We start from the raw sequence: 13,132 nt of genomic DNA, 5'->3' as shown, positions 1-13,132 counted from the left end.
TTTTCATCAAAAACCTTCATTTCTTTTCGACTGAAGAAAGAAAGACATGAACATCTTGGATGACAAGGGGGTGAGTAAATTATCAGGAAATTTTAATTTGAAAGTGAACTAATCCTTTAAAGTACTTATCAAACAGCTTATCTGTCTTTAAATTAAGCAACATGCAGCAGAACATCAGTATTTCTCAGCTCATCATGACTGAAGCACAGGCTCTACTCTCCAGCATAATGGTGACCCCCAAAATGAATGAATTATTGTACAAAAACACATAAAACACTTCAGTTCACTTCATTTACTCTCCTTATCAGTTTATTGACTTTGCATAACTTTTTCTATAACTTTCAGTAATATTTCAGTGAAATTAACTTGTTTCGTTTAGAAAATCTGACTGTTATGTTTTACAGAATATTTCTGTTTTTTTCCTTCATTTTATGGTAATCTACTGTCAGCAGGGTTGATGCTGTTTTTTGCTGTTTGGCAGCTGGCATTAGAACAACACCAGGATGAGTAAATGATGACTTAATTTTTATTTTAAGGCGAACTATCCGTTTAAGTAGTGTCTGGAATTAAAATATGTTGGTGATTCATTTACCCTAAACAATTGTGTAACCACCACATGAGCTTGATTTGAACTTTAGACACAATTTTCACTTCCTGCTTTTTCCCCAGAACATATTTCTTTAAAAAAAGTTTCTTTATTTTTACTTTTTTTTAAATGTTTGATGTGCTGAGCATTTTGGTACATTTGGTTTCTTCCCTTTAAAACTGTTCAGAGTTATCCATAAAATATATATATATATATATATATATATATATATATATATATATATATATAAAACATCAACATCACTGAGTTACATTAATTTATAACAACAAATGAGTTTTATGAGTCAAATATTTAACAATTGCAGGTTTTTACAGTGTATGTTTGTTTGTTTCTTTGTTTGTGTTTTTCTTTTGTCAAAATAATGGAAAACTTTTTGAATTAACCATTAATGTTTTTAAAAATTCAGTAAATGACTGTCAGGGTTGTTTGGTTTGTTTGTGTTTTAGGGGCTGTTTACACGACACCGTTTTCATCTAAAATGTTTTTTATGTGTTTTGGCCGTTCATTTACACAACAACCGCGTATTGGTGGCCTGAAAATGCAAACTTTTGAAAACGTGCAGGTTTTTGAAAAAATAGTGTGAAAAGATGAATCTCAGAATCATAGTCAATGCTGGAAAGGGTTCAAATCTGCAAAAGATGCTGGAAAATCAAGTAATTTGCAGAACCTGGAGGATTTTTCTGAAGACCATTGGCCACTTTAACTGTTCAGGACAATCAGAGGACTCAAGAACAATCATCAGAAAACAAAACAAAATGTATGCTATGCTAGTGTAACCGAGCGATACCCAAAGATCACACGGAAATAACTTAAAACAGCAACACAAGTTCGATAGCCAGTAGACGTGACCTCCAAGTTCAACACTTTTATTAACAATCAATAATGAAACCCCTGAGTAAACAATCAACTTCACATTTATAACCATCTAAAAAGAGGGAATTACAATTTTTTGTAGGTGGGGCTATCGAGCCATTTTGCCACACATAATTCTAAAACCCATATCAGATGTAAATTTTCACTACTTCTGACGCGTGTGCTAAGTTTCATGAGTTTTCGATCATGTTTAGGCCTTAAAAAATGCGATTCATTTCAGAGAAGAAGAAGAATTGACTGAGCAATTACAATAGGGTCCTCGGGCCCTAATGATTAGGGTATATAGCAAGATTTTGCATTGGTGCATGTTGATCCAGAGTTTGCATCATCCTAGCAGGATCCTAGCAGGAGTTGGGGCCATTTCTTCACAGGTGTTGGTCATCTGAAGTCTTCATAAGAGGCTGGACCCAAACTCGAGCTGATGTACTCTCGGGACGGGCATCCTGATAATAAACTGGGTGAGTGAGTCTGAGCCCTGAACATTATCAGGAAGGCTATTCCAGAAAGTGAAATAAACAATCAAGAACACTAAAAAGTTGATATATTCTCAAATCAAAAGTTATTATAAAACTTGATTGACATTTACTGTTCAAGCAGCACACAGTTCTGGGCTGCGTTTCCCAAAAGCATCGTAAGCCTAATTTGATCGTAAAAACGATCGTACGAGTGATCTTAATATTAAGGTCTGTTTCCCAAAAGCATCGTAACTTAAGTAGCACTTGATATGTGGCCACACATTTCTTTTAATATGAAAAGAAAAGGGAAGAAAATAAAAAAAATAAAAATACACATGATGTCATAAATAGTGCTGATAAAACATGTCTGCAATAAAAAATTTGTCTACCTGTAGAAATTGGCTAGATGAAGTACATAATTTGTACTACTGTCACCCTATATACCCTTTATATAGGCTTTATATAGGCCTACCACCCAAGGCCTAAAGCTCTATGAAATACTATAGGAGTTCTTCCAAGTGTTTCTGAAGTGACTGACTTTTTTCAACTATAAACTAAATTTTAAAACAAGTTTAGATATTAACTTCAAAAACACTGAATCACAGTTTGATTGATTTCACACACACACACATATATATATATATATATACACTATAATTAATTTAAGTTAAATATAGACACTATAGTTAAGTGAGAATGACAAAATAAACTAAACTGTGACATATTATGCCCAAAAATTCTTCATACAGTGGACTACCAGCAAAATTGATAGAAATTTGGAACCAAAAATTATTTAGACACTTTGACCTGACCATGTTTTGCTAAAGTGTTATTTAAGATCTTGTCATATTTTACTACCATTAAAAAAAAAAAAAAACTATAGTGAATAATCTTTAATAATGAATGAAATGTTCAAGGTGTCTGAATAAATTGTGGTTTGACTGTGTGTGTGTGTGTGTGTATATATATATATATATATATATATATATATATATATATATATATATATATATATATATATATATATATATATATATATCTTTGTTTAGCTCTACCTCCTCCAGAAGAACATTAATTTAATCTTTTTGAAAGGTATCTTTATTTATTTATTTATTTATTTATTTATTTATTTATTTATTTATTTATTCTAAACCACATCAGGTGACGATTATTAGGTTAAACGTTAAAGGATACGATTTTATAAGGTAATATTCAGCACTTGAGAAACGGACAGCGACTCTTAAGTAGCACGTAGAACGCGTTCTCGCGCGTTCATGTGACATTTTTGGGAAACGCACGTGGAATTGCAGCGAACGTTCGTAACCTCGCACGTAGAAAGCGCTCTTAAGAGCTAAGATACATCGTTATTGGGAAACCCAGCCCTGATCATTAGAACCAAACAATGATCAATCTCTCAGTATGTTGCTAATTCATAAGTAGATTCTGGCAGTATTTCTTGATATTCACGATCGGTCAATGAGTTCTGAGGAGGAACAACAGTGCCGCTGGTCGGGAAAGAAGTTATTCTTCTTTCCGAAATCTAAATGAATGAAGAAAAAAACATACATTAGCTGCTAATTCCCATTTACACTTCACATTTTTGCACATTGATTTTTTAATGAAACAATTTCTGTATTATTGTTGCTGCATGGAATATAAAACATTTGCAAAAGCAGTCAAAGTAACTGAATTATCAATATAAACACCAATAAAGACATGTCTTACTTGATGACCATTTACATATTTGGGAATCTTCTGAGACAGTTTACGGTTCATCATTAATAAACCTAAAATAGCAAAAAATCTCTGATTAAATGCTGTTAAATTTATTGATAAATGTAATACAACCAAACTTATGTAAAATGATATATTTTTATAATAAATTTTCAATACAATATAAATATATTTTAAGTATTTAATAGAATTTATATAATAAATATGTCAAGTTTAAAGGTAATTTTCCTATTTTAAATAAATTGTGATCTTGAATATGACTTTTAATTCACTCACCTATTACTGCAGCAGACAGCATAACAATCAACAGAGTGAATATGACAATCAGGATCCGATATGATCTCTGATCTTGTGGTGGATTTTGTTCCTCTAGTTCATCGAAATTTTGGTGGGCTCCTGTGTTTTCGAGAAATAACTCATATCATAATTTGCATAATTATTAAACTTTTTGTCATGCATCCTTGGCATTTAGATTGCAAAATAACTTTGCAAAAGCTTTATTATTATTATTAGAAACAATTATGATTATATAACAATAATAATATTTCTCAGATATATATTTGTGTACAGTTTGTTACTGTCCTCTTGACACACATCTTTAGAAAAGCAAAGTATCTTATTTCATTTGTTGTGTGGATAATTGCAAAACAACTATTAAATAATAATAATAATAAAATATATCTCAGATGTATATTTATCGCATTGCATCACTTACCACCAGTGTCCAGTCTGATCCCATCACTGACCTCTAGAGTGGTCTCGCCTGGTATTATACAGTAATAAATTCCTAAATCATCAGCAGTGACATTATTAATAATTAATTGGCTCCTGCTTCCCTCGGAATATTTGCTACGGAATTTTTCATCATAGTAGTGAATAGGCTTTTCAGATGCAAATGTTCGCCATATCATCACTGGACGAGCGGATGATTTTATCACAAACCAAGTAATGGCTCTTAATCTAAACTCACAGGTTACAGTCACACTCTGTCCTAAAGTGACCTGCTGATCAGTTAAACCTTCTGTGTGTTGAGACCACACAAACACACCTGAACACACACAAAACACATCATTCAGATCATCTGATCATGACAGAATCACATTAAATAACACAAAATGACATGAAATAAACTTACAGAGGAGTGAAAGCAGCAGAGTCTTCATTCTGGGATCTTGTTGAACGTGCTGAACTCGTGTGAAGGTTGATGTGTGTAACTTTATAACGTCTCTAGAGGAAGTGCTGCTGCTGAGCTTCACAAAACCAAAAATGAATCAGATGAAATGACGAAATTTACACTTACGCTGACCTCATTTTTCATTGTTGTTTAATGACCACTATTGTATAAGTGATGTAATGTTTTGGTAAACTTAGGCCCAAATGTACTTAATATCTTTTCTTCCTAAATCATTGAAAGCATTATTTTAGTTGTAATGACTCTAATACGAAAAATAAGGGAAGTTGCCAAAATATACCTTTTCTTTTGAAAATGGGTGTATATCATGTGGGTTTGAATCACATCCTGGCAGATTCCTCGAGTTCTTGTTACTGATGTTATGAATAACTTTCCAGTTACTTTTCAGGCCAAATAAAGAGAGACAAACAAAACTGAACAACAGCTTTGGCTGAATCGCTTTTTGCTTTTACATTTTTTCTGAATTGCTAAAACACATTTCTTAAAACCATCACCCACTAAACATAAAACCAAATCTTCAAACTACATTCAGAGAACATCTGATTCTTCTGGCAAAATCAAACAATTGCCTCAAAACCATTTTGTCTGTGCTCAAATTTCAAACAATGCTTTCAGATCTTATAACAGCCAGTCAAAATATGAACACTACAGATCATTCATTGGACACTACATCAAAAAATGAAGAGCACAGCATCCAAAGCAAGCAGTTACAGTAAAAAGTATACTGTAACACAGTAAACAAATTTTGTAAAAATTACGTAAAAAAGTGATCACAACTTATAAATTGTATTCTGTATGCACTACAAGTATAGTATTGTACTGAATATTGTATAGTAGGCCAGAGACTTATGGTGAATTAGTCACGGCTGAGGGCTTATTCACGATACAGCACTATCCTCAAGTACCTTATTGCTGTTATAAAACAGACCACACAATACAAATATTAAAGCCAAAAATATGTGTCAATGCAATTTTCTTGATGTAAACTTTCTCTAAAAGCCTTCCTTCCACCAGAAAAAATAGTCCCTGACCGTGAACAGCAACAGAAGTTACATTATCACGCCATTAGATAGCGGCAAAGACTGTCTTTATGAGTAGCGAAGACTTTTACATTGAAAAGACTGAATTGTTTTGAACACGGAACAAGATGCAACTGACAAATGCTTTGACTAGCGCTGTCAGTCATGGGAAAACCCCTTAACTGTTAAAAGGACAGGATAATACATCAGACATTTAAACTGATTTTTTATAATGAACATAGGACTGACCTGAAGGAAAATGCTAAATCTGAATGCAGATAATAAACTCGCTCACTCGATCTCTTTTTCACAATAATCTTCTACACAATACAGTGCATTTCAATGAACAATATCAATTGAGAACATATAGTTTACGTTGCTAAGAGTGGTTGCTAAGGGTTTTGTGTAATGATACACAGATCCGTTGGGTGAAGCGGTCATAGCCGTGTTTTATCGTGAATGAAACACAGCTATTGACCAATGAGAATCAAGGACAGGAACTAACCGTTTTATAAATATTTACATTTTTCTTACAAAATCCCATCGTTTAGAACAGTGTTTCCCAACCCTGTTCCTGGATGCACACCAACACTGCACATTTTGCATGTCTCTCTAATCAAACACACCTGATTCAAGTCATCGGCTCATTAGTAGAGACTCCAAGACCTGAAATGGGTGTGTCAGACAAAGGAGACATGCAAAATGTGCAGTGTTGGTGTGCCTCCAGGAACAGGGTTGGGAAACACTGCTTTAGAAGGCCCTGGAGCTATATGGATTATATTTATGATGGAGGGATGCATTTTTGGAGGGCTTCAAAACAGGACCCCCTGTTTTGTGTATAGCTCCGATTGTGTTTGTCTGAAAGAAGATAGTCATATACACCTGGCTTGAGGGTGAGTAAATCATGGGATAATTTTCATTTTTGGGTAAACTATCCCTTTAATGATTCACTCAAAGCACTCCTTGACGACAATGATCCTTGAGGGACTTGAGGGACCTTCCACTGTCATCTGCCATCTTGTGTGATTGGGCCACACATAACGCTGCAGTTTCCCAAGAGGCGGCAGCATCCCCTGCAGTTCCTCTTATCACGGCCACGGAGGCGTTTTCTGAACACCTTGCTGTGGCCACTGAGGCAGATTATGAACTCTGTGAACTCTCTAACATCTGTAATGTGGGCACGGAGGCCGCCCCGGCTCACTCTGTCACAGCCAAGGAGGAAGTCTCTGAACTTTAGCCCAAACTCGGCTAAAGATGGTGCACTCATTTTTATAAATGGAAGAAAGTGCAATGTGCAATATGGCTGAGAATAAGCCCTGCTTTCTAAATAAAAGAGCCAATGAGACAGTTGTCAACAAATTCAGTGGTGTTTTTAAATATTAACATTTAATCATAAGTTTGGTGAACATTTTTGGAGAGTTTGATGTTTCTCCATTCCAAAGTGATAGGAGATGCATGACTGAAATAGCTGCCCAAGAGGCGCTTCAAAGATGGCCACTGAGTTAAATTACTTGCCTTAAAGCAACACTCCACTTTTTTTTGAAAATAGGCTCATTTTCCAACTCCCCTAGAGTTAAACAGTTGAGTTTTAGCATTTTCTAATCCATTCAGCCGATCTCCGGGTCTGGCGGTACCACTTTTAGCATAGCTTAGCATAGTTCATTGAATCTGATTAGACCGTTAGCATCTCGTTCAAAAATAACCAAAGAGTTTTGATATTTTTCCTATTTAAAACTTGACTCTTCTGTAGTTACATCGTGTACTAAGACCGACGGAAAATGAAAAGTTGCGATTTTCTAGGCCGATATGTCTAGGAACTATACTCTCATTCTGGCGTAATAATCAAGGAACTTTGCCGCCATACCATGGGTGCAGCAGGTGCAATGATATTACGCAAAGTTCCTTGATTATTACTCCAGAATGAGAGTATAGTTCCTAGACATATTGGCCTAGAAAATTGCAACTTTTCATTTTCCGTCAGTCTTAGTACACGATGTAACTACAGAAGAGTGAAGTTTTAAATAGGAAAAATATCAAAACTCTTTGGTCATTTTTGAGCGTGATGCTAACGGTCTAATCAGATTCAATGAACTATGCTAAGCTATGCTAAAAGTGGTACCGCCAGACCCGGAGATCAGCTGAATGGATTCGAAAACTGTAAAACTCAACTGTTTAACTCTAGGAGAGTTGGAAAAAGAGCCTATTTTCAAAAAAAGTGGAGTGTTCCTTTAAAGGACTTTGCTCATAAGTCTGTTCAAAATCAGTTTTGGAAAGGAAACATTCATGCACAAACGCCACCTGCAAAGTCAGATTATAGGGCAGCGAGGCAACAAGTCATCTGCCTAAGCTTTCAGATGCAGCCAATGACGGTTGAGCTAAAAAATAAATAAATAAATAAATAAAAATGGTGTCTGAAAGTTGCAGTTGGTGGTCAGTTTGTGTCTACATGTTCTTGATCAACTTTCCCCTCAGCTTTCAGATATAACCTGCAAGTTTGTTGTTTGCTTTTGGGATTTGAAGGAGATGTTTAATTATAGCTAACTAAAGCAAAAAACTCTACATAAAAACAGGCACCAAAGTATGAAACTCCAATAGGAAATAAAAAAGACATTCACAAGATGCCAAATACAGATTCATTACATTTTAAAATAGACCTAATTTCTGCTTTTTTTCACAGGGACACTTAATTTGGAGTAAATTGATACCCGCGCTCTGAATACTGCAGAAGGTCTTCTAACCCAGAAGGACTCTTCATTTGTCGCTCGGTTCCGCCTTGTTGTATGTAAAACTCGCGCGACTTCCGCTTTGAGTGTCAAATATGGCCACGTCCAGACTAGAGATCAATTTCATCAGGTTATTATCGCGCTGTGAATCTCTTGCTTCAGAGAAAAGAGGCGAGACAGAATGGAGACTAGAGAAGGTAATTCCATAACTAAATTACATTTACGTTTAATTATCTGCGTTTGAAGTAAATGTTTATATTTTACACAAGAGAATATTCTGCATGAATACAACAAAGAAATACCAACCTCATTTATGAATTACGTGTCATAAACAAAACAAGCATTTGTATTAATGGATCATGCGCTAGAATTAGTTCATTTATTATTTGTTTACTGTCTTATATATGCTGCCATATGTACAAACATACATACATACATACATACATACATACACACACACACACACACACACACACACACACATATATATATATATATAATTATGTGTGTGTGTGTGTGTATTACATTGAGAATTATTAGAAGGAAAATCATATATAACAGGTTCATTTTTGTCTTTTCAAGTATGTTGGTGCTCTGGAGGAGATGCTTGTAGCCCTTAAAAAGAGTTCAAGGTATGTTTATATAACATTACAGGCAATAATGTGTCACATATCATTACATTGAGTGAAATAAACAAACCATTTCAACATTTATTGTGTGAAAATGATTTATATCAGTGTTTACATGAAACTCAAGATGATGTTGAGATTTAAAAAACAGCTAGTAGTGTTTCTCCTACATTTGTGAAACATCTCAGACTGTGATATATTAACACAGATATTAATGTAGATGAGTCATGGTTTATTTCTGATTCTCCCAGCAAACCAACACCAGAAATCCTGACAGACTACAATCGCAAGGTGGATTTCCTCAAGGGTCTCTTAGAGGCGGACAAACTGGTCAGTCATTATATTATTTGTTCACTGCATGATCAATGACAGAAAATGCATCATCGTCCAATGCCAATCATAGTACAGTAAAGAAATGTTTTGTTTGCTTTTAGCCATCTCCAGCAGAGAAGTCTTTAGCGAATCAGTTTCTGGCTCCTGGACGAACGCCTACGATATCCAGCGAGAGAACGCCGGCGAGTAAGACGGTGCACATGCAGAGTAAAGCGCGATGTGCTGAAGAAATGAGGAAGGAACTAATGAGCACCGTATGACTCTAACCTCTTCACACTACAAATGCACTTTTTATATATTCATAGATTTTTTTTTTTTTTTGACAGCACTAATTTATGCATAAAACAAACAACAATATTGTCAGAAAACAAATCTTTACAGTGTTTAATATCATTAACATACTATTATAGTTTTATTTTTAATACATCTAATATATATATAAAATATTATTATTATTATTATTATTATTAACTTTTATTTTAGTTTTAGTTTTTTTAGTACTTAAAGTTAAACTAGTTGAACACAAGATTTTATTTTCTATTTTCTCTTTCAGCTTATTTTATAATTAGCAATGTTTTATTATGGATTTTATTTAATAACCCTGGTCGTGACAATATTATATCTTCGAAAAATACTGATTAAGAAAATAAATGTTTTGTACAGTGTAAAATGTATATTTTTACTGACTTTTCTCTTTCCTCTTCTTAACAGGGTGCGTCAAGTTCCGGTAAGCTTTGTTTTGTATTTAATTTAAATGTGACGTTTTACGAAAGTAAATTACAGATATTGATCATGCATTTTTCTTTGTTCTTCGTGGTTAGGTTTATTCGAGACTGATCTCAGACACAGAAAGTAAGTGATGCTGTCATTGATTTATTGAATGCGTGGGTGTCATTGGTATCTACGGCATTCGGTTAATTTCTCCTCATTTCTCAGGAGTTTTCCCGTAGACGAGCGACAGTCGGCGACAGAGCTGGACGCTATTCTACAGCATCATAACAGTCTTCAGGAGAAACTAGCCGATGACATGCTGAACCTCGCTCGCAACCTGAAGAACAACTCACTCGCGGCCCAAAACATCATAAAGCAGGACAACCAGGTCTGATGTTTTTTTATCTCCCTTAAATTAATTATTACCACCCCAAAAGAATGGAATAAAAAAGAATGATTGAATAATAGAAGTATTAGTGTAGGTAGTACTATTTTTAATTTAAAAAATGTATATATATATGTGTGGTTTTTTTTTTGTTTTTTTTACATTTTCAAATTATGTATGGGGAGATAATAAATATATATATATATACACACACACACACACACACACACACACACACACACACATACATACATACATACATGTCACCACAATAATGATTGAAGAGGTTATTCATGGATTATTTGTTGTCTGACCACTAGAGAGCAGCAGCATATTAGTTTATTGTTACACTCACTATTGAGATTTTAAAGGGATAGTTGACCCAAACTTTTGCCAGATTTAGATTCTCTTGACAGAATTTTCATTTTTGGGTGAACTATCCCTTTAACTTGCAATGTCTTTTTACTACATCCAGTTATCCACATGGAATTACAAATCTTAACTAATATGAGTTTTTTTTAAATGATTTAATTAAATGATTTAAAGGATTAGTTCACTTCAGAAATAAAATTTCCTGATAATTTACTCACCCCTATGTTATCCAAGATGTTCATGTCTTTCTTTCTTCAATCATAAAGAAATTAAGGTTTTTGAGGAAAACATTTCAGGATTTTTCTCCATATAGTGGACTTCAACAGGGTTCAATGTATTGAAGGTCCAAATTGCAGTTTCAATGCAGCTTCAAAGAGATCTACACGATCCCAGACGAGGAATAAGGGTCTTATATCGGTCATTTTCTAAAAAAAAATTAAGTGTATATACTTTTTAACCACAAATGCTCGTCTTGCACTGCTCTGAGATGTGCCGTGCATTATGTAATCACGTTGGAAAGGTCCAGTGTCTACAAAGCGAACGTGCAAAGACCAAGTCAAAGGGCCTTTACAAAAAAAGGTAAAACAACAATGTCGGACAATTTTGAAGTTGGAGGAGGTGCTTCCACCTACCTCCAGTAAATTATCTGGAAATTTTAATTCTGAAGTGAACTAATCCTCATTAAACGCTTTGCCGTTCTCCTAGCATTGAACGCACTGTGACATTTTCTCCTCCTCGTTTTTAGACCCTCACTCAATCCATGCGTCAGGCCGACATGAACTTCGAGAAGCTGAAGACGGAGTCGGAGCGCCTGGAACAGCACGCCAAGAAATCCGTCAACTGGTTCCTGTGGCTGATGCTGATCGTTGTCTCCTTCACGTTCATCAGCATGATCCTGTTCATAAGACTGTTCCCAAGACTCAGATGATGTTAGTCACCAGTAGAACTGCTAGATTTAATTTATCTATAACAGCAAGTTTACATATAGATACTAGCCAAGGGTTATAGAGTTGACTGACATCCTCATTCTCTTGTCGTCATTCCCGTGAAAATGTACATCACCTGCATGCCATTGTGATGTCATAATGAATGAGTTGGATCCCTGTGACGCAGATCATTCTAATTAACATCCTAAACGAACCCCCCAGTATTTGTTTGGCCATGTTGATGTTCGTTAAAACGAGCGTTAAGTAAACTAAATCAATCTGTCGTTTAATTTACAACTCGTGTAATCTGACGACTAATGCTCTTCTGCTAATTTTGAGATGCACATGACCGAATTGTCACTATGTCCAACATAAAGGTTCTGTTTAATATAATAGCCTTTTTGACAGATATGAGCGTTTTGAGACGCTTAAAATGACTGAAAGTTTCATCTGATTTAATCTCAAGTATGAACACTAAAAACGAACCAAGCTGTTTTAAGGTCCAGTCGACTTGTCCAGGCTTGCCGTGTCAATCAGGAAATGTTCTGGCAAGCAGCAGGAAGTATTTTTGCTAGTCGGAAGCACAGATGGATACTGTCTTCTCCACCCAGAGAGTAAATGCCCCATATTTAGCTGCTATATCTATTTGTGCTTGTTCCCTATATAGCACATGGAGCGTTAAGTATTGCTCGGATCTGGTTAATGTGTTTGTTCAACTGTGTAGCTCTTTTAATGGATCTATTGATGTTCATTTCAAATGGAAGGTCATTGATTGTTTATGTCCTTGTGCTTCTGTGCGCTCCTTTAATTGATTCACATCAACATCTGTGAAGAAAAAACATTATTTTAATAAAACAATCTGCAATCCTCTTATACTTGGTGTCTAATTTTATGTTTTTAACCCTTGTGGATTGTTCAAATTTACTACCCTTTCGTTATGTTCGTGGATGAAAACATCCACTAAATTAAACTGCTGTAAAAATGTATTTTTTTTCAAATTTTTTGCATAAATCTGTTAATCAACCTCAGTCCTGATCAAAACTACTAAATGTTTAAAAAAATCCAGTATTTTTACTCTTTAATGCCAAGTTTATAAATGATGTCACTGATTTGGGGGGAAAAACACACAAAATGACTTATTTTCAATATAAAAAGTGATTGTGGACTGGATTT

At 34.7% G+C, this 13,132-nt stretch overlaps 2 protein-coding genes across 2 annotated transcripts; one reads left to right on the top strand and one right to left on the bottom strand.

Annotated features, from left to right (window-relative positions):
• Positions 1-3,027: 3,027 nt before the first annotated feature.
• Positions 3,028-4,961, bottom strand: LOC125262827. The gene is made up of 5 exons (XM_048181691.1): positions 4,805-4,961; positions 4,385-4,717; positions 3,946-4,065; positions 3,661-3,722; positions 3,028-3,475 (listed from the first exon to the last, which is right to left on the bottom strand). Exons 1-5 carry the CDS (start codon positions 4,830-4,832, stop codon positions 3,350-3,352), a joined length of 669 nt encoding a protein of 222 aa, XP_048037648.1. The 5' UTR covers positions 4,833-4,961; the 3' UTR covers positions 3,028-3,349.
• A 3,680-nt stretch (positions 4,962-8,641) lies between these two features.
• use1 (unconventional SNARE in the ER 1 homolog (S. cerevisiae)) lies at positions 8,642-12,832 on the top strand. The gene is made up of 8 exons (XM_048182722.1): positions 8,642-8,800; positions 9,186-9,235; positions 9,484-9,562; positions 9,667-9,819; positions 10,277-10,292; positions 10,387-10,417; positions 10,502-10,664; positions 11,779-12,832. The coding sequence occupies exons 1-8, from the start codon at positions 8,699-8,701 to the stop codon at positions 11,959-11,961; spliced, it is 777 nt and encodes a 258-aa protein (XP_048038679.1). The 5' UTR covers positions 8,642-8,698; the 3' UTR covers positions 11,962-12,832.
• Positions 12,833-13,132: the final 300 nt, after the last annotated feature.

This window comes from Megalobrama amblycephala, linkage group LG2 (genome assembly GCF_018812025.1).
Source record: "Megalobrama amblycephala isolate DHTTF-2021 linkage group LG2, ASM1881202v1, whole genome shotgun sequence".
Lineage (NCBI taxonomy): Eukaryota > Metazoa > Chordata > Actinopteri > Cypriniformes > Xenocyprididae > Megalobrama > Megalobrama amblycephala.
This window is presented reverse-complemented; position numbering and strand designations above follow the sequence as displayed.